Genomic DNA, 27,449 nt, shown 5'->3' with positions numbered 1-27,449 from the left:
CTTCCTAAGTGTTACATTGCTTTTCCTCACTGGAAAGTCTTACATGGAACCATATGTTCCTTTTCCAGTTGGTATGTGGAAAGGCAAAATGTGATGCTACAGTATCAGATTTTATGATAAAGTTTAATGCAAGTTCTGATTTTCTGTAATACAGTGTACCTGTGAAATTAATGGTTGTCAGACCACATATGCCCACATGGAAGTGCACAGCTGCAAGCCAGATTTTCCCCCCCAAATCCCACTGAGATGCCCACCCATATTGCAGTGATGTGAAGACTTCTCTGTTGCTTAGCAGAATTTTTCAGTGGAAGATACTGATTCTGTATAAATGGTGTATCAGCATTGCAGTTTATATGAATCCACATTACAACCTTTCACCAAGTCTAGGCCTATAGATTTGATTATTTGCTTTAATTTCTTTCTCCCCATCCTGCAGGCAGTACTCCTAGAGGGAAATATAGCACAAGGACTGCTGGACAAGCATCATACCCTCAGGAACATCACCCTCTGCAGCCTTGGACATTGGCATGTTTTTACCAGAGAGACCCAGTGTTTGCCTGAAGAATGACGTAGTTTCTCCATTTGTTTGGCTGCTGCAGTGACCCTTTGGCCTTTACAAGGACAGGTGAGACCCTGATTTCTTTCTCCACAGCACAGTCTTCCTCCTTGAGCCTCTCTTGTGCAGCTGCATGCCAAGGTCAGTGCTTGTAGGAAACTTTAGGAGCCTGCCAGACTGCCAGTCAGCAGAGAAACCTCTGAAGGAGCTGACAGTGTGGTCAAAGGCCTTATGCTTCTTTCTTCTGTTTTCCTCCATGCTGCCCTTCTATGCTTTTTTGCTGAAGGAAGCCATGACACGTAACATGGACATAAAGCCTTCCCTGCTTTACAGTGTTTGCTTTACATTCTATTTCTCCCATCCTAGCAGAAAGACAAACCCCATGGTGTATTAAAGTTTCTCCACCACAACAGAAGCATCTAATATAGATTAAAAATATTTTAATTAAATATCTTATCTAAGACCCTCTTGAGACCAAGAAAGAGCCGTAATGGTGGTCTTCTTCCTCAAAGTCAGAGTTTGAGCCCTGTTGTTCCTGGTTTGGCTAGAAGTTGATGCAGGAGGGAAGTTCTTGGAAGTGTTTTATTCTCAATGTCATCTGTGATACGGTCTCATGGGCTATTAGAGAAAATCTGTGGGAGTCTTCTTGAAAAAAGGCAGTGTCAGACATTTAGATGCACTTTAAATAATCCCCTACAGCCCACCTTTCATTCTTAACTCTTCAGAAGTACATAAATGTATTTCCAGATGGATAACTGCTGGTGTGATCCTTTCCAGGCCTTCTAACCCTTCAATCCAGCACTCCAAGCACAGGATTACAGGTCCTCACAGAGATTTTGAGGACACAGGGGAAAAAAAAGTGAATATACAAGACACTTAATTTTTTCACTTAATTTAGGAATGGGAGCCTTTTCAGGTCAGCAAATGAAACGAAGAATTATAGTAGATGATGTCACTGTTAGTATGCAGACCCATCACACTGACCACACTGTGCAGAAATAACAATGATACTAAAGTTACAGTGGAAAAGAGTACATACTTCCATCACACATAATCATACTTTGAGGATAAATATGCCCCTTAAAAATGAGGTTATAGTAGTGTGATTTCCTAAATAATAATAAGAGGGAAAAGCTTTCATCATGAGTGATATGCAGTGTACTTGCATTTATCAAACAACTAACTTGGCCCATGATAAATACCAAATCATTGCCCGCACTAACTATTCCATGCCAAAATTGTTGTATTATCCAAGCTGTAATTCTGTCTCATGGAGGTAGTGTTTGATCTCAGACCTGGCAACTCTCACACCTTTCCAGTGGCCAGGAAGACAGGGCTCCCAGTGGGAGTTCAGTTTCAGAGGCAGAACCATCTCTCAATCCTGGGGCTCCTCATCCTCCTCAGCCTCTGGCATAGGAAGGAGGACATAGGACAAAGATCCCAGTCAAGGATAAGGATAGGGTGAACAAGAAGGGAGGTCAGTTGCACTAAAGAACAACTACCCTCAGTTTTTTGTATTCTTAAAAATGGTTATTCAGACTATCGCAGTGATTGCTGATACACTTTTTTAGTGAAGAGTATAATAATTTATTAGAGAAAGGATTACTAGCTGGTTTTGAGTTTTGGATGTCTGCGAATTGATTGCTTAAATACATATCTAACTAAGTACAGGGGCAGTTCTACACATATCATGGCTTTTTTATATGTTCATGAAAGAGTTGATATAAACAGTCTTGCAATATAAAAGACTTATAGCTGTGTTTGAAACATCACTGTAAAGCAGATGCATAAGGTGCATTTAAGCCCTAGTTACAGGGTTTAAATGTTCATTATTGAGCCTTTTATAGCATAGAAACAGAAAGCAGTAGTTAGCTATAAAAGAGACTGCTTAGGTTAAAACACAAGAAATGTGTTACAACATAAGTGAATTTTCTATTTGAATGTCTTGGAGACTTTGCTGGTGTCAGCCTTCTTATCTGGAATTCCCATATAGAAGTTGACAGAAGTACGTATTTAAAAATATTAAGGACCATTGAAAACTGTATTCACATGTGTCATGGGTTATTACTTAGGTCTTGATTTGTGGGCTTATTTTTTGGAATTTGACAATTTAATTGATGTCGTTATACCCAGCCTTGCTGTCAAAGGATCTGATAGTTGTGCACTTAAGTTTTAGGTGAAGTCTTGCTGGATAATATATATTAAAATCAACAGAAAGACTGTTTTAAAGACAGATTAAAATATTGTAATTACTTACAATTTTCGAGATTGTGATTCTTATCGTCTGTTTCTACCAATATAATTCTGATAATGTTTTGTCTTTAACTACTCAAATTACCTAGCATCTTAAATTTAAAAAAAAAGTAAATGGGAGAGAGATGAATAAGTAAATGGGAGAGAGTAGTACACCTCAGAAAGAATGATGAAAAACAAATAGATGAAGCAACTTCAGAGATTATATGGTCACCACAGGGAAAATTACAAATGTATAGCTTCTCTCTGCACTTAAGTAAATTAAATAATACTTTTGGATGTGGTCAAACCTGTAAAATGGATTGAAATGGAATGGAAAAAAACACTGGAAGTTGGAAAGATGTCCAAGAATAATATGCATCCACATGAAAAACACCTGGCTCTGTTGCCCTATGAGGCTGCTGCCTGCGTGATGAGGTTAAAGTCTAATCTGAGCAGGCTCAAGCAGAGTGGAGTCTGTCTCCTACCCACCTGTCCACACTGTGCTGGATGTTTCCTGTTTTCTGTACTCTGCAGTCTTGCTTAACAATCTCAAAGTCCAGCTTGTTCATCCCTATCTAATCAGAGGTATTGTTTATTAAGTGGTTTGTTTTCCCCAGTCACCTACAGCCCTCACCCCTGATAAGAAGAGCCTGGCTGTTTAACTCCACTGGAAGAAATGCCCCTGTATTTTTGGTTCCACAGTAGAGTCTGCAGACAAGTACATTGGGTGGGTTGGGAGTGTTGGGCAGAACAGACTCAAACCACCAAGGAGATCGCACAAGGAAGAGTTTACTTTGTTCTGCATTCTGTGCAACTTAAAGCTGGTCTGCAAACGAGCATCATGACCTAGAATGAAAAACAGGCAAGCATGCAATGCTGCTGTTATCAAAACACAGATCTTTGCTATTATTTAAATAGTGGGTATAGCAAACAAGGATACAACTTTAAACTGAGCTGCCTGCAGCAACTTTCCTGGGCTGTGAGAAACAGCTGTAACAGGACATGAAGATAAATGCTGTAATGACACTGGTCTCTGTGCCTTTCTGTTGACATTTTGTTTTTAAATAAAGCAAGAAGGCAAACACTTGGGTTCTATAAAGGGAGACATTTAACTGTTTATTACCTGTTTATCTGAGCAGCACATGGTACCCCAAAAAAGCACAATTAGGTGCTGCATGGTAATATTTATTTGCATGCAGTTTGCAAAATACAAACCACAGCAGATGTCTGAACTGGACGAGCTTGCTGAAAGGAACACTGGACACCAAAGCTGAAATTCTAACATAAAATAGGCACAGCTGCACAGAGGCTTAGAAACAGAACTATAAAATGTAACTCTTCATCAGCAATTAAAAACTGGCTGATGGGGTGGATTCTCGCAAAGCTGTCAGGACAGATAATCAGTGGAAATGGAGTTACTTCAGAATGGAGACATGCAGTGAAGAAGTACAGACCATGGAGTATCTAATTCTCTGTGCATTTTTGGCAGGTTTGTGTTTTACTGAAGATTATTCACAGCCACATGTTGGGCCCTGTCGTCTGCTGAATTGGGATATGATGTCTGTAAAGCTGGTGTGAAAATGAATCTCTGACTGCAGGAGAGAAACCGCCAATGCCTTTGTATCTCACAGAAGATTACCTGTTTATTTTGTGAAATATCTACCCTCTCTATACAAAAGTAAGCCAAGGTTAAATTCCAGCACTCAGAGCTTGATTTTGCCTCAGGTCCCTGTTAAAATACATCAATTTTGATTGGAGAAGGGTCTGAGAAACCTGGCCTAATAAGACCTGCTTTGAGTGGGGTTGGATCAAAATGATAAAATCTGTGCCAATGCATGAACATGGGAGTATCTTTCTTTGTCAAATATGGTAAGGAAAGATGGATCTGCCAATCAGGAAAACAAACAGTGGGACCCACAAAGAAGAGACTATTAACAGAGTTTTTATAGAAAGGTTGTTTATTTTGTAGAAAGTTTGCTTGTAAATAAATTTACTTAAAAAAACCCCAGAAAAACAAAAACAAACCAACCAAAAAACTCCAAAACAAAAAAGAACCACCCCACCCCAAAACAACAACACCACCACCACAAAAAAACCAAAACCAAAACAAACAAACAAACAAAACCAAACCAAACCAAACCAAAACAAACCAAAACAAAACAAAAAAAAAAGGAAAAAAAAAAAAAGAAAAAAAACCCTTCAAACAATTCAGCCTGTATCCAGACAAATTGCTGCTGAAATACCAAACCAGGTGATTCACAGCTCCTCACCACGGGAAGGAGGGCTTTTCTCTCTTCAAATACAGTGCCTTCTCAGTAAGACATTGATGCCTACTGGAGTTAGAAAATCCTCTTGGGCTTCTAATCTAGTAGAGACCTGTCAGTTTATACCCTGTGTTGGTCCAGCATCATGCTTATGTTGGACATGCTTCAGAAACAAATGTGTTTGTTTGTTAAACAAACTCTTTGTTTAAGTTAATAACTCCCCCCAGCTGTCTTGGACAATAAAGCCTTGGGTCCTCCTGATGGCCCATCAAGAAAGACTCCTCTTGTGCAAGCAGCAGCTGCTGCATTGAAGAAGTCTCCAAACTATTGGGAACAAACCAACACCCAAGCAAATCCCTACTGTTTGTTTCAAAAATAGTCACTAAGCTTGTTTTAAAGTGAAAGAAACCAAGCTCTTAAGGCCACATTTCAGGGAGATAATACCATGCTTTGAACTTCTGTAGTCTGAGATGGGGCAACTCAGCTCCACTCCCCTCAGGGAAAAGAGAGGGGAAAGGCTTTCGGGTGTTTGAATACTGCATTTTTAGCCTGAACTGTAGAACAAAATCCAACAGGAATTAAGAATTCACGGTAAGCCACCCATTCTCTGTTCTGAGAGTGATGTGCACTTCTCTGACTTCTAATTTCTAGTAAAATGTGCAGCACAGAAAAGGGCATGAAGACTCAATCTGCTTCTGTAAGATTGGAAGGCAGCCGCCCCATTGGCAGAGTGGGCACTGTGCAAGCACCTGAGTAACTCAGAACAGCTCCCTGCAGGCTCAGCTAAGCAGCACCTCTGCTGTGAAGGTGAGTTGTGTACTTTAGGAAATTGTCCCAGAAGGACATAAAGAATTTATTAACCGTCTTCTTGCACAAAGGAATTTGTTCTCAGCTGGTTTATCTGAAACTCTCACATTGCCAAGTCCAAGCCCTGGGCCCTCTGCACATTGTTTGGTCTCGCAGTCAAATTCTGTCACCTCTTATGCCATGAAAATTGTCTTCTGGTTTAGAAGGGATGCCTCAAATTCATGTTCTTAATTTCCAGCTATGAGGTTCAGTGAAATTATTGACTTCTCTTGGACTTTTGAAATGTCAAACTAAGTACTACTGGACAAACAGGAAAATAACTTTGAGACAAATGGATAAATCATTTCCTCACAACAAAACATTTATTAACTGGATACAGCTTCTTGCTTGCTTGCTTGTTTGCTTGCTTGCTTTCCCCTCTTCCTTTTTCTATTGCCTGTCCCATTTCTTGCTGTGAGATTTTTCTTTGCAAGAATGAGAATGAATGGAAAGAACAGAGCACTGTCCTGGAATTGTACCGTACAAGGATATAAAAGAGAGAAGAGCAAGTACTGAAACATTCACAGCTGAAGCTACAGAAACCAGTTGTATCTGCAGGCACTTGGTGGAATAAATACACAGTGACACTCCAATCCTGACACCCAAACCCCACTGCAGGGAAGCCAGAGGAGAGATTTTCCCACCTGCCACTGTGACTACCCTGGCATTTCCAGGGCTTTCAGTGGCTGGAAACAAAATGTGGTTTTTCCTGTGCCATTTTCCTGGTGTCCTCTGCCAGGAGGCCTAAAGGCCTTGCCTTTGGAATAGCATGGAACTCACAAGCAGTTTTTACTCACTCTAATTTCCAAAGATGTTCTGAAGGTATCCAGCTGATTACCGGAGAGCAAAGCACTGCTGTGATGCTATTTCTCAGCTAACCTGCACTGTGCCTTTGTGCTGTGTAACTGATACCACCCTGCTGACAGATGGAGGGTTGCCATTTTCTTTGGTTTCATCTCTCAAGAGATTTAGGTATTTTTCACCTATAATCAGACTTGTTAAGAACTTAAGGCATAAATCACCTGGGAGAGAGCTGGGAGAAGAAAATTCAAAGCAGAGCCCATCCATTACCAAAAAGAAAAAACCAAACAACCCCCACTGATTAAACCCAACAGAAAATATTTTCTTGGTTCATTCCAAAGCAAGGAATATGGTTTTTTAAATAGTTCAACCAAATGCCACCTCAAAATGAATTTTATTCAAAGCTAACTAAAGCCAAAGTGGGCTTGTCATCAGATATACCAAATTTTTGCCTGTTTTTATTCAGCATGAGGTCTCTTGTCATCTGCAAGGTTTTCTATTTAACTGTGCCCACGGCCCTGCTGCAAAGCACCTATCCCAGATGCCTAACAACTAGGACACGTGGTCACTGTCAGAGGGGCCCCTTGATGTGCTGTGCTATTGTTGCTTGCTCTTGTGAACAGCTGTCTTTGTTTCCCACAGGTATTTTGCTTTCTGCCAGGAGCAGTGAATGAACCACTCCAGCTGAGCTGTGAATTACAGCTCCAGAATGAGCAAGGATCCTGCACAACAACAGCACCTGATCTAATCTTTCCTTTGCCTCTGTGCTGAAGGAAAGTCAAGGTAAATTCACGTTGAATGTCTAAATTCACTCAATGGCTGACAAGACCTCTTTTGATGGATCCAGTACGAGTGATGATCCCAACCAGCACAGCAGTCATTGTGTACAATGTGTGTCATATATCAATGAAAATGTGCATTTGTGACCCATCTGTGCAACACCAGTGGCTGTGATTCTTTTGTCCTATCCCTACTCTCAGAGGTGACTTTTAATGAAGCAGCAGAGGCTTTGTTTTTAAGAGCCTCTGGTCAAAGCAAAAGAAGTGGGAATGGTGCAGATGCAGATATGGAGACAGTTTCAAAAGAGACTTCAAAACTTTGAAGCATCTAGGCAGAATCTGTGGGAAAGTTCCTGCAAACCACTTCTGCTTTTGAAGGGTCTACTCAAAACCACAGCAGAACAGAGACAGGTCAGAGATGAGACCTTAGTAAGGATGGGGAAATAAGGCCTCCCCTCCTCATTAGCTTAAATTTGAAACATTCACTGTCCAACATTTCTGCTGCCCTAATGTAAGGATTTTTGTAACCATTGTCCAGGGCAGTAGGCAGGAAAGCTGTGCGTGTTGGTGTGAGAGGTTTTCTTTGGGAATGACTAAGGAGAGTGATCTGGAATCCTCCAGTTCCCTCCCAGGTGGTGCATGGTGATTAGTTCCAAGTTCGTATTAAATAGGGTCTCTGTGAACAAAAGCTGATTTTTAAAGAAAACTTGTACTTTTAGAGAGAGTTATTCTTTGCCCACATGGAGACATGGGCTGCCCAGTGCGGGCAGCACAGAATCCAAGTTTGTACACTGTCCCTCTGCCCCATGGCGAGTGCCCTGGGTGTTTTTGTGCAGCAAGGCAGGAGCAGCTCACAGCAGTTTCGGGTCACTGTTCAGTCGGAGGCTGGAGTACATCCCCACGTGCCGCACCAGGTTGGGCTCCACCACGAAGGCATTCTCGCCCTTGCCCTGCAGCAGCGAGTAGAGGGCGGTGTCCTTGGCGAAGCCCCTGCGGCAGCCCAGCCCCCGCAAGTATCCTGAGGCCCGGCGGGCAGAGGCAGCAGGGAAGAGCATGGCAGGCGTGCAGCACTCGCTGGCCGGCACCACGTTGTAGAGCGCGGGGTGCAAGCGGCGCAGCTCCAGCCCGTAGTGCCGCCCCACCAGCTCGGACAGGGCCATGCTGTACAGGGCGAAGAAAGCCACCAGGCACCAGCTGGGGCCCGCCCGCCCTGCGGCCCGGCAGTACACACAGCTCAGCACCGGCCCCAGGAACATGCCCAGGCCCAGCCACTCCAGGATCCTCATGGGCTCGGGGTTGAAGTAGCGCTGGAGCCTCTCGGGATGGTACAGTTTGAAGTAGAGAGCGTCTCTGAGGTAGGGCTTGGAGAACCGGGCCGAGAAGAGGTGCTGCAAGACAGAAAATATCTCCTCCTCTGGCACAGCATCATCTTCCACAAGGAGGATGTACTCTGGGTTGTACACCAACAGTGACTGCTCCAGGCAGAAGACGTAGTCCTGCTTCTCCTTCTCAAACTGGTTCAGGCTGGGATCAGGATTCTCTCCAGTTCTGTCACGACTGACTATAGGAAAGAGACTGCTCAGCAGCCTGACATCCTGATGGCTGCTGGGGTCTGACTCCACATTACAGAGGAGCATGCGGTGGTTCTGGCAATGCGCCCCACATTTCTGGAGAAGACGGTGGAAGTGGGAGGCCACTTGCAAGACATAGTGGAAATCATTCTGCCTCTGCACAGTGATAATGGTGATCAGCAGCAAGGGCTGGAAGGCATCACTGCCAGAGGCCTCGGAGGCATTTGGCATCTGCATCTTCTCAAAGTAATGGAGAGCATCCTGGCCCTCCTGCTGGTTCTGCTCCAGGAACTCCCGGCTCATGGGATTCAGGTGCCAGCGCCGCAGGTAGAAGTAAGAGTGCAGGAGCCGGTGGCAGATCAAAGGTGCCAGCACACCAAAAGTCACCACAGTCAGGGTGAGGAGATGGATGAAAGGGCTGGACCAACGGCACCACTTCCCACAGAGCTGCCACATTCGGTGTAACATAGCTGCTGCAGAAAGAGGGCACTCCTGCACTGCTCATGCCCTCAATCCTTCATTTCCAATGCATCCTTCTCCCAGGATACCAGTGGGGCCATTGCTTCCAAACCTGCACAGGTTGTCCAGGTCTGGAAAGGAAGAAAAAAAGATGGTTACTGACATAGGAACTGACAGAGAAAATAGAAAGCAGAGGACTAGTCTCTGAGTAAGCTAAAATACAGGGGGGCCCCTGTGAAATCTCTTATGGTAGAAACATCACAGAATAATCCTGGGAGGTTGACGACAGATGAGCCAAACTTAATTTACAGCAAAGGACCCCTAAGGCCTTTTTAGCACATAGGAACTCTGATCTAACCAAGCTTGAAAAGACTTAGTGTGTTTGTTACTGTGCTTCAAACATGTAACAACAGGCAAGGTGAATGCAGGATGTGTGGAAATCCTTTTCTGTTAAAGGCACAGAACTTAGGTACCCCTCTCTGGTGATAGTGAAATAATAATGTTTAGATCACAGTCACAAAGCAAAGCCAGATCTCTTGTATCTTAGTGTAGCACATATTGGAGAGACAAACTTTTACCTCTTTGGAGGCATACACGCTTCCCTCCTGCTGCTCACACACTTCCAAATGTGGTTTTTTTCACCCTCCTCCCCGGAGAGTGAAGCTATATAACAAAGACACCAATTTACTTCACACTCCCCAGAGTGTGAAAGCCATATAACAAAGGAAGAGTTACTTCACTATCCTGTGTATGCTAAGGGTGTGTCTGTTTCTCTCAGATGTCTCCTCCTTACTAGACCCTGTGAAATACATGAGCACAGCAACAAGAACATGTTGTAATTGAGCCATTGACTCCTTATCTAAAAGTACACAATTTAGAAATATATGCCTTTAATTTAAACTGAAGTATTCACATAAATATGTAATGTTTTTTGTATACACATTCGCTTTAAGCAAATATCCTTCTTCACCAAAGTTAGATTTTTCCATATCTGCTTCTCTGGCTGCCCTGAACACCTTACAGCCTGGCTGACAAAAGCTTACTCAAAATCAGGGCAGTTAGGTTGTTTGGATGAATTCTCTTTTGTCAGTAGTCTCACTTTTAATCTGCTGTTTCATTCTCCCTTTAATTTCCTATTCCCGCTCCCTAAGAACTGAGGTACTTATGTTCCCCTCACTAAGATGACTGGATGTGCACTGGGTGTTCAGTGCAGTTTCTCCAATTTTTACCCTTCTGCCTTCAGCAAGTTCTGATCATTAAATGGTGGTTCCAAAATGTTATTCTTTGTCCTTTTCTGCACTGTCATCTGAAGCAGCCTAAGCAAAGATGGAAAAAATAATGGCTTTTATCCTCTGTGTCAGAAAAAATGGCTCTTGTATGAGAACAGACTTGGAGGACATGGAGCAAGGTCTGGCTTTGGGGGATACTTAAGAAATGCCTTCTTTACAGAGGTCACAGATTTGCTGGTTTTTATCATTAGGAGAACCTTTTCCTCTTGCCATATGGGAATGTGACAACTATCTATGAAAGGCCTTTTAACAAGATTAATGCAAAATATACAAGAGTTATTCCAAATATTTGTTAGAGAACAAGCAGTTCATGCTGTGAGATCTCAAACCATCCTTAGGTAGATTGTGGCACCAGTGTTTGTGCACTCTTAGGGCTCAACACAAGATTTAGAGTAATTAAATTGAGAACAAATTTACATGCTGATGAACGAGAATCTGCAGCTTCTTCCCATATAGCTTTCTTTTCCTGTCTTGTTACACAATCCTGTTGCAAAAATGCTGTATGGAATTGCATGAGTGAACCTTGTAAAGGCCTTAAAGGTGATGGCTGCATTTCAGCTGCTAGATCCAAGTCCTGAGGATTCAGGATGTGAACACCTAAAATCCACCAGATGCAAAGATCTGGCATTTAAATGCATTTATTTATCCAGAATCCTGGGCCTTCCACCTGACCTGTCACAAGCATTAAGAAAACACAAACATGCAGACTCATATTCCACAGGTCATGCTATTGAGCCTTCTCTTGATACAAGCATCATTGTAGGCACTGGCTCTCAGCAAGCCTCCAAACTTGAAAGTGAGGTCCACAGTGGGGAAAGGATATTAAGGAAAACTAGAAGGTAGTTTACTTCTCAGGGAATAAAGTTTGCTTTCCATCTTCCAGCTATGTTGAAGCTCTGAGCTACAAAACCTATGAGCTGACAATGAGATCTTGGGATATATATTGAAGCACTAGTCATAATTATTTGAGTGTTTCTTCATTAATAATTATTGGAGCAACCTGATTTAGTGAGTGGAATCTGGCAGGGAGGTTGGAAATAGCTGTCGTGTAAGGTCCCTTCAACCCAAACCATCCTATGATTCTATGATGATAACGTTCACCCAAGGAAGAGACCTCCTTCCTTCACACCATCTTCTACTGAAGAGGGAAAAATGGTTGTGCTGTCCTCCCTAGTGGCCAGCAGAGCTGGGGGGCCTGCAACCTCATGAGATTAATCAAACAAGTTCTCACTTGACATCTTGCTCTTCTGCAACCCTTGAACTTGTTCAAGGATCATGTCCCCAGGTCCCTGCAGCTGGACTCACACTGAGCCCAACAGTGCTGGCAAAGTGGTGTGAGGACTCCACCTGCTGGTGTCCCAGCTGCCGGTTCAAGGCAGGGTCAGTGAGGTGGTGCAGGTGAGCACCACCCTCTCTGGAGGTACCTCCTTTTCCAGCTTCCCCTGGAAAAGCACATAGCCACCAAAGCATGGAAATCACCCATGCAGGTCATTGTGTCGTAATTCCATGCGTTATGACTTAACCCTGGCTTCACTTCACCAGTAACAGAATTCGAGATCTTAAAGCTCTTATTCTGGCTCTGCAACTCAGGGAGCCTCAAGAAAACAGTAATCACCCACAGACACTACTGCTACTCTTCACATCCTCCTCTGCTGCCTGAGCTGTTCACACTTACATGGACAGCCACACTGTCTGTTTGTTACTCTGTCTGCTGAGGAAAAGGCTGTTTTCATGGGGCAGTGAAATAACCACAGAGGCTAAAAACAGTCAGAAGTGTATTAAAGCAGGTCAAATACTGCAGTTGATGTTAAAATCAAGCTGAAGAATCTAGAAAAGAGGGAAGAGACTGACCTTCTTCACATCTTTTGTAACACTGGGAACCTGAGGGTTCAAAATATGGATTAATAAATTCTTACTTCTGCAGATGTGAAGCTTGCTCTTATCTGCAAGATTTGAATCCAGAGTTTCTGCTCAGGCTGTTTTCCAGCCATTAGGATGGTTCTGACTTCAGAGGAGATACTCCTTTCAGGAGCTCTTTGTATTGTCATTTTTAATTTTTTCCCTTTCTAGGGGGAAAAAACATCTTGTTTGTTTTTCATGCAAGTGGCATTTCAGACACAAAAAAAAAAAGTCTGAGGAGAAAAAGAAGAATCAGATTTGGATTTTATAGTGCCTTAAAAACCCCCACTTTATTAAACCTGAATAATAACTACTTCACAACCGTATAAATACCTCCAATGGAGGCCACATTTACACGTTCTGTGTAGAACATAGCCATTGCTTAAGCACAACTAGAAGCTGTGGTGATATAAAGCTGCACTTCAGCTTGTTTCTTTTCTTGGATTCTTATGATGGAGATTCCTTCCAGAAACACCTAATTCCAAATCTCTATCATACCTTCATTAGTCCCCTAATTACTTGGCTGAATTAAACTGTTCAGGAAAACTCACCTCTTTTCACACCGAGGAGAGTACAAAAATAAGTAATGTACTCCTTGGGGTGAGAGCACTGTCTGCTGTGCTTGTGCTTTAAAAGAGAAAGCTGATTTTCTGTCTGCTCCAAGCTCCTCTCCACAGAGTGGTCTTCCTGGAACAAAATTTCCTATATGTTTCAAAGCTGCAGATTTTTAGGTTCCTGGATAGCTGATGAAAGAGACCATTTGCCTTCTCCTTCCTGCACCATGACACAAAGACACAACTATTCCTGTACAATTACAATATTAAATTATTCTTTTTGGCCTATCTACACTTCTTCTCAGTGTCAGTGGGAAAAGCCATTTCTTTCCTAACATAAAAACAGCTGGATGAAGTCATTTGGTCGGAGTCATAGAGTCATCTCTCTACAAAGGGATGAAAGAGGGAAACAAAGGCAGGCTCTTGGAAAATGTCATGGAAATGTCATGGCTGTCACAGTCCCAGCTGGGCCATAGCAGTGGTGGGAGCAATGGTGCTCACACAAGTCGTACTTTACACTTGTGTGTTGATCCTGTAGCAGCACCCAAGCTGAAACATTTGTGTGAAAAGCTTTTCTACATCCCATGCAGAAGAGCTGCCAGCTCAGGACCAGCTCCTGTGCTGATGAACCCTCTCTGGCAGACACAAGGCATTTGTGGTGCTGCAACAAATGCCCTGCTTGAATGTGAAGAAGCTGATGGAAGCTTCCCAAGGAGCCACAGAGATCTCCTGTAACATACGGGCATGCTGACAGGGACTGTACAGATATCTTCAAATTCCAAAACCTGAGGTCCCTGCCATGAGCTGATCCCTATTAATAGACCAGATGGCCAGCTTTTCTCATCTGCAATTCCTCTTGTTTTCTGACAGCTTTTAGTAGGTCAGGTGACAGATAATATTCCTGCAATGTCTCAGGCCCCCCTTGACAACACCAGTGTCCAGCAGAAGCCAAGCATCCACATGTAGCAGGCCCAGGGCCTGCAAGGCCTCCTTGGTGGTCAGAAGCCTGAGCTAGGAAATGCCAAGTCATGATGACTGGGCCTTAGCAGCCCCTCTCTTCTTGCGTATCTCTCTGTAAGCCTATAGGTCACCTTCCCTTGACCCTTACTATTGGACAATTTCCAAAACCCCTGTAAGGTATATAAACCCCGACTTCTGCCTGGTTTGGCAGAAGAAGCTGTCACTGAGAACTTTCGTAGAGGACACCAATAAAGAACTCTTCGGAACCTCACACAGCACTTCTCCTCTCTCTCCCAGCGTTTGCTGTGGCACCAGCAAGCTAAAGAGCTGAAATCACAAAGAGCTGAAATCACTTGAGCTTGCTTGGGTTGCCTGTGGCTGGGAGCTACTTGGGCACTCGGACGCTGTGCTGAGCACCACTGAGCTATCCTGGCCAAGGCAGCCCACCGGGCACAGCCTGGCTGGAAGCCGCCTTCAATATCCACAGATCTGATTCCAGGCCAAACTGGGAGTTGGGCTCCCTAAAAAATACAAACTGTCCCAGCAAGAGCTGTGCTGCTAAAAACATTCACAAGAACCTTAATGGTAAGAGACCAGTAGTTGTTATTGATTGCATTTTACTGGCAGGTACCAAATATATCTCTCACCCCCTCAAGCACTGCTGAAAGCAATTGTTCTTTTGTTGTTCGTAGATGATGAGCGGCATCTATCATCTCATCATCAGATAAGCCAGGCAAAGATCAGGGCTGCTGCACTTAAGCTCTCAGCTCCCTTAGAACTCTTGCTTCTTATGATCTGTGTACTAAAGGTGTAACACTGTCACAGTTAACAGATTAATGACAGCTTGAAGTGTAAGAGAAGTGGCAAGAGAGGGGCAGAGGACTTGGCCCTTAGGAAAAGTTTTGTGGTGCATGAGGTAGAAATTGAAGGCACTGCTGTTTGTTCTGATCTGCCATTCCTTAGGGCCTGTGAATGTACAGACCTCTTCTGCCCAAGGAGGTGAAATTTAAGCACTATTGGAACAGTAAAAATGCACAAATACGCAGGAGGTAACCATGACCAATTAGGTGACCAATTAGAAACTGCAGTGTTAAAACTTGAATGTAAATTTCATCATAGGCTGGCTTGCTATTCTCAGCAGACCATAGTTAACTTTTACAGGTTGTTCATAAATCCCTAGAAATCCATGATGCACAGTTTGAAAGCTACTAAACTAAGAAACAAGGGACATAGCTGTGGCAGGTGAATGACACTTTGCCCATTTTGTTTGAACTAAAAGGATAAGACTATTGCCACCAGTGAAAGAGGCCGTGAACTCAATATATATTAATTATAGATATTTCCCCAATTTCTGTCTTTTTTCTCATGTATATTAATTTTCCTCTGTCACATAAACATGAACAGAGCCCATATCACCTGGCTGCCTCCCTGCAGGGCAATCCCATGGAAATGCAATGCTCCCTCTGCTGCTACCCAGCAGTCAGATCAGATGAAGTGGGAGTGGAGAGCAGCCTGAGGAGAGTTCTGCAAGGTAATAGTTAAACACAGAGACTTAAGGCAATGCCTTTGGAGAGCTGTCTGTGATTTTGGTACTGTGACAGGGAGTTGAGGTGCCCCAAGAGAACCAGGGCTTGTGATCACAAGAGTCTATCTGTCTACAGAGGGACTCATCCACTCGGTCGCCCTGGTGCGGTGGCCTCTAGCAAACCCCCACAATGAAGTCACCTGTCCCTGTCCTCCCTTAATCCTGATTCATCATCTGTTGGACAGCTCCTCATCCATCCCTGGGCACAGCTCCATTCACTCCAGATGGTCACTGACATAGAGGGTGACCCCTCCTCATCTCCCCCCCAGCCCATGCAAAGGATTCTGTATCCTTCCATTCCACCACTACAGTCCCAGGAGCCACCCCAGCACATTGTCATGATGCCAAGGAGCTGGCAGCCCTGCAGGTGTGCCCATGCCCATACACAGGCAGGTAAGTTCGACTCTGATGAAGGCAAAGTAGTGGCTGGAGTGGCTGGAATTCCTTTGTGCTGCCATTCAGGTGCCCTCCTGCTGATCTGTGATCCCTCCCCGTGTTCTGGGCATCTCTTGCTAGCCCTGGCTTTAAACTGAAAGGCTTGAAATTCCTCTCCCATAGCAGCTTCAAATTAAGGCCCTCACCAACTTGGTGAGCCTGTCACTAAAATGCCCTCTCTGTGTCAGAAGGACCCCAGCAGTCCCAACAGGTTTCTCCAAGTACATCCTATGTATGTTCATGACATTTATATATCCAGCTATAGCTTTAGCTGTAAGTAAAAAGAAGGAAGTAGCAGAGTCTGATAATGGTTTAAATAATTGTTGAAATCAGAAACTAAAACATGGTTCAATCAATTACCATTTCATTACAGCTTAATTATTAATTATTGTTAAATCGTTGTTGAATCACCGTTAAATTATAATTGATTTATTCCTTAATCACAATTTGCAATTTTTATCATTAAATATCATTTGATTATTACCTAATCATTAATAACACCTTTTTGTTATTCCCACAATGATGACTTCTCCTAAAGATTCACCTGTGCCAGTAGAGTTGTGGGTGTAAGAATGGAGGGAGAGAAAAGGAAACAGATGCGGTGACAGCTGCTAACGCTGCAGATGTTGTAGCTTTACTGTTGTTTATGACTGTGAAGAATAAAGCACAGGAATAAGGAAATAGAATATTTGCTTTCCCAAATCTCTCTGATGACAAAGCTGTAAATTTCCAGTTGGGACAGGTCTATGTAACAATCAAAATGCAAAACTGTACAAGACAACAACCAGAGTATTGTGATTCAAACCTCTGTTTGAAAGAAAAATATTTTGTCATATTGATAAGAAGCACTCCTCTTTGAAGAGACTTGCTACTGTTGTTAAACTACTGATTTCTCTGTATTCACCACTTGTGCCTGAGGAATATACACCCTCTTCCTCCCCTCCCCCCACAATGCGTGAACCAGGGTGTTTATCCTGCACAGGAAGGCGTGGTGAATGGAATGCCCTGGTTCTGGGGGATCCTGGTGATCTGCTTGAGCCCCAAGGGGAGAAAATGAGGTAAATGCAGGAGCTGAAAAATAATCTCTGGCACAATTAGTAATGCCCTTGTTGGACAGGCAAGAAATCAGCAGATTTCACACGTGCAGGAGGGTGTTCCTCCTTGTTCCTCCTGCCTTTTGTGCTTGCAAATGCTTGCTGAACCTGAGGTGCCCTAATGGCTGTACATAAATTATTTTCTCAGCGACTGCAAGAGAGAAGCCAGCCCAGGAGCCTGCCTGTACATCAGCATAGTTTCCCGTTTTGCTGCATCACAGCACAACTGCAATTTCCTCAACAGCCTTTCATTCTAAATGTCAGCGACTTCGGCCATTGGGTTTCTTAGGTGCTCCTCGTTCCCTTCGGGAGAGCTGCCAGGTAGCACAAGGTGACCCGTAAAGCACCGGGATTAATAGCAGTTACCTCGGTGGGGATGGTCAGAGAGGAGAGGGCGTTAGGTAAGAAAAGCTGATCCCACCTCCGCTCTCTGCCCTCCTTGCAGACACACACCGAGGGCATTTCAGTGTGCCCAGTGCTCAGCTCCTTGCCCGCATTTCCAAGCAGAGAGATTCTGGCCACGCTTCTGCCTCGGGCGAGGGCTCCTCCGCGGGGCACCAAGCTCAGGGCAGAAGCGGGCTGACTTTTCCCCGTTCCCTTAAGAGTTCCACTCACCTCCCCTAAGGGAGGGGCCGTTTCCTGAGGCGCGGCCGGACTCCGGCCACTTGTGCTCGCTCGTCACCGTGCACAGGCATATCCCCGGAGCAAGCACAGAAACATCTCCTCCATCCCTGCAGGGTTTCTACCTCCCTGCTGGCTCGGGTGCCGCAGCCACAGCAGCCAAGCCCAGCCCTGAGGAGCAGTTGTGGCTGCTCATCAGCCATAACTTCGTGGTCCCGCTTTCCCCGGTCTCCCAGCCTCGCTGCACCGCCCGCCCCCTTATCCCCCACAGGGGAAGGGGAAGCATCCCCCCAGGGACAGCCCGATCCCAGCGGGCCATTTACCCGATCCGAGCGGGAGATTTACCCGATCCGCTGGGCAGCCCCGCACGGCCGCTCCCGCCTCCCTCCCTCCCGCAGCTCCGCTCCCGCCGGGATCCTGCTCTCGGCGTGTGGCTCACTTCTCTTCCGCGAATTTCTCTCCTCCCTCTCGGCCGCTGAGGGTGGGATTAAAGGCATCAAAGACCAAACATGTGACTCTGCCAGCACCGGGATGCTCAAGGAAGGAAGGGAAAGGCAGCTGGCCGGAGGGGGTCACCGCACACCGGGGAGGGGACCGGTCCCTGGAAGCAGGTTCAGGAGTCAATCCCGAGCCCCAGGGGCGGAGGCAGCTGCGCAGCGGGAGCTCCTCATTCCCGCGCTGCGGTCCCCGAACGCTCCATCAGGAGCGGAGGGACAGCCGCAGGGGAAGCGCAGCTCGCCCAGCGCTCCCCAGCTGGGTGTCACATCTGCCCGGTGGCACCACGGCCGCGTGTCACCTTTAGTGGGTGTCACTTCTGCCGGGTGTCCCCTCTGCCCGATGCCACTTCTGCCAGGTGTCCGCGCCAGCTCCCGTGCCTCTGGGGCACTGCCCTCCGCCGCTGGCACCTGCTGGATGCTCCGGACCTCTCGCCTCACTCCTGGGCACCAGGACGTTCTTTATGTACGTGTCACCCCTGGCAGGTAAAAGCTTTCTCAGTCTGCAGCGAAGACTTCACAGGACTATTGGCTGAAGTGGGGAGGCTCATCAGCTACGCAAAGATTTACACCAGGCTGTTCAAGATTCAAACATTTTAACAAACTGCTCCAAGACTGCCTCTGACCGGTTCACTCTCCCTCCCTGCCACCCCCCCCGGGCCTTTTCTCTGTATTCCTGTACACACACACCCTTCAGCTCCGTGGCCATAAGGTCTAATTAACTGATTACCTGAAAGATGCTTCAGGGAAAGTTTACTGTCTGTCATTGTAGGAACTCTTTGGGTTTATGCCTGCAGCTCCAGGAAATGCAAGTGCATGTATCTGGGCTAAACTATTTTTAGGCTCAGACCTCTCTTATATCTTAGAAGAATCTTGGGGAAAAAAAAAAAAAAAAACCGAAAAAAAAAAAAGAAAAAAAAAAAAAACCCTACCAAGAAAAAAACTCCTTAGGCCCTTTCAGTAAAATACCATGTTCTGTTGAGCACAGCTAGAATGTTGCTAGTGTCCAATCCTGTAATCAGAAGCTTCTAGCATGATATATGTTCTTTAATTTTAACATAACAATTTCTATTATTCTGTCTTATGATGTTCCAAGGCAATCAGCTGGCAAAAGCTGTCCCACACTTGGGGCTTTTTATTGCAGAGACAACATGGAAGAAAGGGAGAAAGCCAGAGGAACAGTAATGCCCAAAATAAACAACACAATCAAGCACCAATCAGCTGGGTTCCTGTAGTGACTTCCTAGAAACAGATTAGGCATGCTGGAAGGTCCACCAGCTTACTAAGATAATGTTACTCTCTCAAAATAATAAAGAAATCATAGTTTCTCAGGTGATTTGCTTTCCCAAATCTCTCTTTGCTGGCCACCTGTGCCTCTTTTTTCTGTTTTTAATGACAGTGATTTATACTCTACCTTCCGCTTAAATGCTCTCATGCCTCCAGAAGTTGATGCACTGAAAACACAGCAGATTCTGGAACAGAGGAGAGAAAAAAAGAGTATGTAAGAGTTCTGGAGATGGGAAAAAGCTTATACATTCCTAGGAGGTCTGTTATTATGTTCTTTCCAGGATAAGAGTTGCAGAAATTTTAAGAAACAAAAAATGGGGTTTTTTCCACTTCTGTGTCAGTGTGCATGTGGGAGGGTGACTATTGAGCAGCATCAGCAGAAACACTCACCACACTGCACTCAGAATTACATTTTGGATGATGTTTTAGCCAGCAGAATTTATTACCAGGGATCATAAATTTAAAAGAAAAAAAAATGTACCCAAAGGCCTTAACTTTGGGAATAAATATTTAGGTCACTGTAAATTTGTGTGATTTCTGTGCAATCTTCCCAGCTTCCTCTCTGCTCACTTGCACGCTTTTCAGGGTACACTTGACTTTCATTCTTAAACAATTACTTCTTTAAAACAGCTTCTGTTAGACCCAAAAGACTGAGGGAGAAGAGTCTTAAGTGATTTTGGGGCAGTGGCACAGAATGACAATGGAAGCCTGTCATTCCTGACTACTCATCCATTCTTGTCATGGTGCTGTGCATGAGCATAGGGGACACTGATGTAGCTGAAAAATGAACTTTTTCTTCTGCTGAGTTTTGTCTTAGTTGGGTCACTTTGTCCCTTCAGTTCCACACACCAAATGGCATTTGGTCAGCACAGCTGGGAGGGCTTTGGAAAGCAGAGATGAACATTTGGGGACTCAACTGCTCCTGCAGTAACCTAACTGCAATCTGAAATGCTCAGAAGAAATAGTTACTTATGAACTTATTCAGTCTGTACAATAACAGGGCAGAAGCTTAAAACTATGATCAGAAAAAATCTTGGGATGAGAATTTATCCAGGTAGCAAAGGTTTGGCCCAACCATCCAGATCCCAGTATTTTCCGTTGCCAAAGCACCTTTCCTATTGTAACAGCTCTGATGGCACTGAGCATTTGTGCAGGGAAATGGGAATAATATTTTCTTTTCCTTTGCCTGAGATCGGGTACAGCTCCTGCTTTTCATAAGTATGAGTGTCAGAGACAGGACAAGACAGGCAGGTGGTGTTTAGATATGTGCTCAATGTGCAGGCAGGGCCAAAATTCATGGTCTTGGGAGAGCTGAACTGAGAAGCCTGGTGTCCTCCAAGTTCTTATTTGTGTCCTATGCATCACTGCCAAATTATCTTCACTCCTGCCTTGTGTACCCTGTCTCCAACTGATGCCTTGGCTTTCCTCCTACTGCCTCATGTTTTATATGAGAAGGCAAGGGCACGAGGGTATGGACACTCCAGCTGATTTTGAGCTGCTTGTGCTGATTATTCAGCCAACAAATCAAGCAAACAGCTTCCTGTTCAGGCTGTCTTAAAGTTCTGCTCAGCAGGATGGACACTCAGCTCTGCTCTGCCAGGCACTGCCTGAAGTAGCAGCAAACACATGTTTGGGGATTACCTACTTCAGCCAGTTGCAATGAAATTTGAGAAGTGTGTGCAACACTTACTAGGGACAAGGAGGGAGCTGTGAAAAGACAGAAAAGAAAAAAAATAAAGAAAGAATTCTGTAAGGCTGGTCTCCTTAGGAAATATCCAAAGCCATTGCATTCCAGCAGGAGGAATGAATAATATGTTTAGCATAACTTGTTGTGCCATGTGTATATAACCTGTAAAGGCTGTACCTCTTCCACAAACACTGAGAAGTTCTGTCATGACAGCACTACTCCTTTACATACAGATACCAGATGATTGCCTGGTTATTCCTGTACTGTCAGCTGCACAATGGATATGTTCTCCTTGCAGGTATCTGCTGTTCTTCAAAGGCTAACTCTGAAAATAATTTTTATCTGCTAATTATTTATAGGGGTAAAAACCCCCTATATTTCATGCTTGCATTCTGTTTTTGTAGGAAGCAACAGACATTTCTGATGGCTATTTTGAATAAAAATACAATATTGAGGATACCAAATTACATAGACTGGCAGTGGCTTTCTCTTTGTTTTCTCTCAGACTCAGTATTGATCACTGGGACAAAAAGTGTTCAAAGTCCTTTGCTGTTTACTGGAGACATAATGAGCTTATATGTCAGGGCCACTGTGTTTAACTTTAGACAGCAACAGTCAAAGGAAACACAGCTCCAGCAGGAATGAATTCATGCTGGCTTGGCTGTCTAGGGTACATTAGTATTCTCTAAAAAGGTTGAAGTATTTTAATCTCATTTTCATCCTGGTCTGTCCATTTGGTTTTGGTTCTTCTCAGAACTAACCGCCCTTCATATATTTCCCAAGTCTTCCCTCTATAAAATCTCCTATATACAACCACAACCAGACTTTTCAGGCTCTTACCAATAATTGATCTTGCAGATGAATTATTCAAATCTGTTCCTGTAATCTCTTCTACCCAAGCTGCACACATCTGAAGATGACAGAAACACACTCACTGTAGTCCAGTTCACTTTAGAGACCATTGAGCAGCCCTCCCCACCACACACACCCCTTTTCCTATGCTTCTTTAGCTTCTCCAATCAAACCATTAGAAAAAAGGCTGTTCACAGCTAAAAGAACAGCAGAGTGAGCCAGCACAGAAATGTGTTAAATGATGATGGAACTGCAGAAATACTGCAAGCCTGGTGACACTCATAGAACTGGATGTACCTTGGCCAGTTTAGTGGCATATGTTCGGATGATCCAACTTCCTTCCTGTCTTGCTCCAATGTTCTGACTCTTGCAGACCACAGAGTATTTCTAAGAAAGGGACAAATTTTCAATTTAGACACAGAGTCTAGTGGCTCTTCAAAATATCTGTTAAAATGCATTGGCTCTCAGTTACTCGCTCTGTATTGCAACACAGAAGAATGGCCTGGAACAGTGTACTTTTTGCTAAAAAGAGATGCTGGTGCTAAAAAAAGGAGAATGAGGTGAAAAGACAAACTAGAAGATTTCCAAACTGAGAGTCAGGAGGAATTATCCCCCAGGGACTGCTGGAAAACTTTTACTTTCTTTTGCAAAATGGAGTGAAGTTATTTTGTATGGTCACTGAGCTCTATCCACTGGCAAATTCTGCATCTGTGTGAGAAGCACAGAGTGTTAGCAATTTCTCTGCTCTCTCTCACTGCAAATTTTAGGTGAGCACTTCTGGAACTAAAGGTCAGATGCTGGAATGAGGGAAATGGCCTGTCTAGGAAAGTCTGAATACCACTTGTACAAGTTTTAACTCCACAAAGATTCTCAGGAAAATTGGACCAAATTATAACTATTTTAAAACGGCTTCAAATCTCTAAGGGGCAGCACTGTTTGAAGTTTAAGAGGTTTTTTAATTCAGTTTAGCTGAATGGTGTTTTGTGTAACCTTTTTCATTCCATGTAATAGTGAACGTAACACAGAGACTAAAATAGTTTACTCCTAGTTTAGATTTTTAATTCATTCAGGTTAATTTATTTTTCTTTCAATATATAAATTTAGACAAGTCCTGGGAAGCCAATTAGGGGCACCTGCCTTACTTGAAGAAAGACATGAATGACCATAATTAGTCCAGGATCTAGAAGGAAAACCTGCTATAATGACAGGAATTATGTTGGCTAGTGTAAAGATGCAAGTGATTTCTCTAGCATTTATTCTGAAAATTCAGTAATTTTCATTGCTGAGTAATTAATATTTTCAGCTTACTGAAAAAAAATGCTTACAATAAAAAGCTTACTTTCTTTTTTAGGTGTCTTAATGTGCCAGTAAAGAGCTTACTAGGATACAAAGTAATTTCTGAAGACTATCTCTTTAAAATTCAAGTGCAGCTACTTCAATTAGATAGCTATGGATAATAGAGATAAGCTCCTTTTCAGGAAAACTCTTCATATCACTATTTCCAGGAATATTTGCACACAGGAATCCTCTGCACAGACAGCAAAGTAAGGTGGTTCCAGCACTACCAGGTGTTGTGCCAGGGGGAAAAAAAATAGTGAGAGTGAGTGAGGGGAAGGGAAGAAGACAGTAAAGCCTGTGCTCCATTTCCTGGCCTCTTCATTTCTCCTGATCACTACGGCAGCTGGGCAGTGAGGCAGCAAGGCAATCGCTAATAATCCCTGCTGAGGCTTCCCAGCCTGGGTTTCTCACTGACTGGAATCTTTCATTCTGTCTTTTTTAGATTGCCTGCCAGGATGTTCTGGGTGTCAGTGGAGTGAGAGAGCTCCTTCAATTCACACACATATTCTCCATTTAGCATCAAGTGTTTCTCTGCAGGAGGAAGACAACTAGAGAAGGAACATGACAAAACAAAAGTAAGTGAGAATTTTTGTGCAGCATATATAAGCATCTGAAACATTTCTCTCCAAGTCCCTTCTGGTCAGGTGACAATGGAATTTCTTTCCTACACCTGGGCAAAATGTGATCAGTGTCTCTCTTCCCAGATGTGAGTCGTAAGTATCCTACTATGCTACTTAGCTAAGAGTAACCATATAATAATAATAATAATAATAACAACAGTAATGCTAATAGAAGAAAAAGTAGTGCAATTTCTGTGAAAGGAAAAGCAAGAACTCAGTTCAACTGCATTGGCTACAGCTTTATGTGTGTTCATTTTCTTTAGTCAGCTTGTCTGTCAAGAGAATTATAACATCCTAAATAATGTCAACAGCAACTGTTGGCTAGATCAAGGATGCTGTGGAGTGATACATTTCTGTGTGATCTGATGTACACTACTCTGGGTGGATATTCATTAGGTAAAGTTACTGTCTTACCAAATACAGTTCCACTGTTGGCCCTAGCTAATGTACCTAGCACAGCACCCTGCAGCACCACCCTTCATTCCATCTCATGCCCACAGCAACAACATTGTCTACTTCCCAATACCTGAGAGGAAAACTCCTATCCTATTTTGAGAGTACAACCTTAGCTAAAATGATGTGCTTTATCCTTACCTTACAATGAGGTAAGGATAAAGTCATGCCAAGACGAGGGGACACCGGAACAAACCTCAAGGACAAAATTTTGAGCAAGGACTGAAGCTTTGTGCTTCAAAGGTCAGCTTTTAAAATTAATCTTGTTGTTGCTTATTACACTTTGGTGACATGAAAGTGCCTCTTGCACAAATCAGCTGTTAAGAAAGGGATGTCTTTTAAGACACTGGTGTTTCTATTTTTGCTTCAAAGCACCAATGATCAAAATAGTAGAACAAGATAGAATCACCTTGTCTGTAGCCAGTGTACAAGGAAATTAAGGGGGTTAAGAAACTCAGTAGAAGCCTTTCATCCTATTTATTTATCTATTGTAATTGTTTTTAGGAAGAGAGCTACATTTGCTTTGAAGTCAAAGACCTATACACACGTATGACAGGTGTGGTACTTTTATATGGAAGTATGTTCCACTAATATGCATTTTCTATTTTTTCCTTTTTCTTTTTTTCTTTCTGAGACTTTTCCTTCCTTTACTTCACCTCTGTGATTTGATCTAGAAGGCACTGAACAGATGTGCCAGCTGCCACAGGACACACTGAGGGCTGTGTTTCATACCTGCTCTCCTCTGGTGCCTGGCACTGCGTTATCACGAAGCAACTGCTGTGGTTCCAGTCAACAACCTAGGAAATGAAAGGCTGATTTGTGTGCTGACACAAAAATATACCTTTACCACAGAAATATTAATGCACAGGGCTTTGCGCCACTGAATTTGGAATCTGGTTATCTCTTTTAGGGCGGTTAGTCTGCTGTGAGTGTTTTGGGTACTATTTTGCTTTGCTCAGGCACTGGTTGCCTGAAGATGTGGCTTTTCCACTTTCTGATCTTAGGCTGGCTGCTTCTGGTGTTCTTGGGCCCATTTGTCCAACCTCTCTCCTTGAGTGTGCAACCTGCAATCCCTTTCTTCATCTGCTACTGACAGCACCTGGAGCTGATTTGCCACAGCTCTTCTGTTCCCACCTTTGGGAGGAATCTGTGCTCTGCTATTTCCTCAGCAGACTCCAGGCACACAATTCTTCTCACAAAAGAGAGGATTTCCATCTGCCCTCCAGGTCAGAGCCTTCTGCTCACCACGGCCTCAGGTTCACCAACAGGTGGGAGAGAGATCAGCTCCCACAGCATCTCCCATAGGGCCTTTCCTCTTGGAGGCAGCACAGTTCTGCTGGATCAAAGATCACTGTAGGTACTTTCCTGGGCGTGCCAAAGCTCCAAATTTACCTGCATATCTGCAGACACATCTGGGTAATATGTGAGTAAATCACAGTGCTGTGTCTCCACCTCCCACCTTACCAAAGAGGATGTGTTGGGCTTTCACAGAAAATTGATGGATGCTACAGCTCTTACAGTTTGAGGGAGAGACAATACTTGAGGTCTTGTAGGTCCTTTTAGTTTGGAATAGAGGTTTGGAACAGGTAATGGGTGATGCTCAGCACAATCCTGGTCACAAGGCTGTGCATTTCTCCTTTACAGGAGATTCAGTCCATCCAAGTCTCCAAGTGGCCACAGCCTGAGCACACCAACACTGCAAGCTCAAAATTGTCTCCTCTCTAGGCTGTTCCTTACACAACATTTTTTAATTCAGTTCATCTCTGGGTCTTTGGTGGTTTCTTCACACCAGGCTCCCCTCTGCTTATGCTAAGAACATGTGCGTGTCCTTGTGGGAACTCAGTACATCACTCCGGATGTCCAGAGCTACCGAGACAACCCTTGGGCGGCTCGGAAGCCCTGGAATGTTGCCAAAAGTACCTGGTGGCTTGACTTTGATCCTTCTAAAGAAATGACACCTGAATGTGAGGAAATGAGAGAATTTCAGGCCTGAATGGTGAGGGGATGATATTCACTTGATAAAACTTGAGTTATAATGCACTGTACATGGGGGTTTTATGTGTTGTACAGGGGAGTCAAGAATTCTGTGCATGGATCAGGAGTCCCAAGATGGAGGAATTTGGGCGTGCCCTGTCCTTCTTCTTTCTTCCCTTGGCATCCACGTTCAGGATGATGTTGGCATGTGTGGATTGGTTCATAGAGAAAGTGCACTTGCCAACAAGGGCAGAAAGGATTGGAAATTAAAGGTAAATATCTAATACGTAGTTTTCACTATAAAAGAGACAACCGCCCCGTGGGCGGGAGAGAGTGCCTTTAGCTGTCTTGCTGATCAGACCTCGGCTGGACAGACAGAAAAACTTTGTAGATAAGGAACAATAAACTCAACTGAAGACCGAAAAGCGAGAGTCCAGACTCCTTCTTCGAGAGTGCGGCCTGCCCAGAACCACCTTTTCCCGTGCTGGGGCAGAGACAAGTAACAGCCGACCCCAGCATGTCCTTTCCAAGAAACACTCTGCTTCAGTCATGCCAATTCTTAACCAACTGTAACTTTGTGACATGCTCAACTCTTTCTTGTAGCAATTGCAAGTGAAGGACTGCAAGGTTCAGGAAAAAGCAGCCATATTTGTCACACTCCTGACGCTAAGTAATTGCAAATTGCTGCAAGACTTTCTCTGCAATTGCTCTGCACTGACATTGGATTGCTTGGCTCTCCCATTTTCTTCACAAAAGTATCTCAAGTGTTAATACAAGTATTATTAATCCCTCTCGT

At 44.0% G+C, this 27,449-nt stretch overlaps 1 protein-coding gene and 1 long non-coding RNA gene across 9 annotated transcripts in view; one reads left to right on the top strand and one right to left on the bottom strand.

Moving 5' to 3' along the window:
- LOC135289706 (uncharacterized) overlaps nt 1-7,399 on the top strand; it is a 19,770-nt gene extending 12,371 nt beyond the window's left edge. For all 4 annotated transcript variants that reach the window (XR_010352435.1, XR_010352434.1, XR_010352433.1 and 1 more), the window contains 4 exons: nt 437-625; nt 4,281-4,469; nt 5,707-5,862; nt 7,345-7,399. This is a non-coding gene — a long non-coding RNA (uncharacterized LOC135289706). The remainder of the gene's footprint in view (nt 1-436; nt 626-4,280; nt 4,470-5,706; nt 5,863-7,344) is intronic.
- PGAP4 (post-GPI attachment to proteins GalNAc transferase 4) lies at nt 7,364-27,449 on the bottom strand. 5 transcript variants are annotated; one of them, XM_064403514.1, is made up of 7 exons: nt 25,814-27,449; nt 25,412-25,476; nt 22,566-22,655; nt 22,257-22,326; nt 19,857-19,914; nt 13,251-13,386; nt 7,364-9,642 (listed from the first exon to the last, which is right to left on the bottom strand). In XM_064403514.1, exon 7 carries the CDS (start codon nt 9,518-9,520, stop codon nt 8,333-8,335), a length of 1,188 nt encoding a protein of 395 aa, XP_064259584.1. In that variant the 5' UTR covers nt 9,521-9,642; nt 13,251-13,386; nt 19,857-19,914; nt 22,257-22,326; nt 22,566-22,655; nt 25,412-25,476; nt 25,814-27,449; the 3' UTR covers nt 7,364-8,332. The 5 variants fall into 5 exon arrangements, with proteins under 5 accessions (XP_064259584.1, XP_064259585.1, XP_064259586.1 ...); XM_064403515.1 differs by lacking the exons at nt 19,857-19,914; nt 22,257-22,326; nt 22,566-22,655; nt 25,412-25,476; nt 25,814-27,449 and adding an exon at nt 14,481-15,161; XM_064403516.1 differs by lacking the exons at nt 19,857-19,914; nt 22,257-22,326; nt 22,566-22,655; nt 25,412-25,476; nt 25,814-27,449 and adding an exon at nt 14,486-15,161.

The sequence above is a fragment of the Passer domesticus genome, chromosome Z (genome assembly GCF_036417665.1).
Source record: "Passer domesticus isolate bPasDom1 chromosome Z, bPasDom1.hap1, whole genome shotgun sequence".
NCBI lineage: Eukaryota > Metazoa > Chordata > Aves > Passeriformes > Passeridae > Passer > Passer domesticus.
The sequence above is the reverse complement of the archived record's forward strand: the minus strand, read 5'-3'. Positions and strand labels throughout refer to the sequence as shown.

Excerpts from the sequence above, each read along its gene's own strand:
- PGAP4 (XM_064403514.1), bottom strand. The coding sequence starts at position 9,520 with ATGTTACACCGAATGTGGCAGCTCTGTGGGAAGTGGTGCCGTTGGTCC.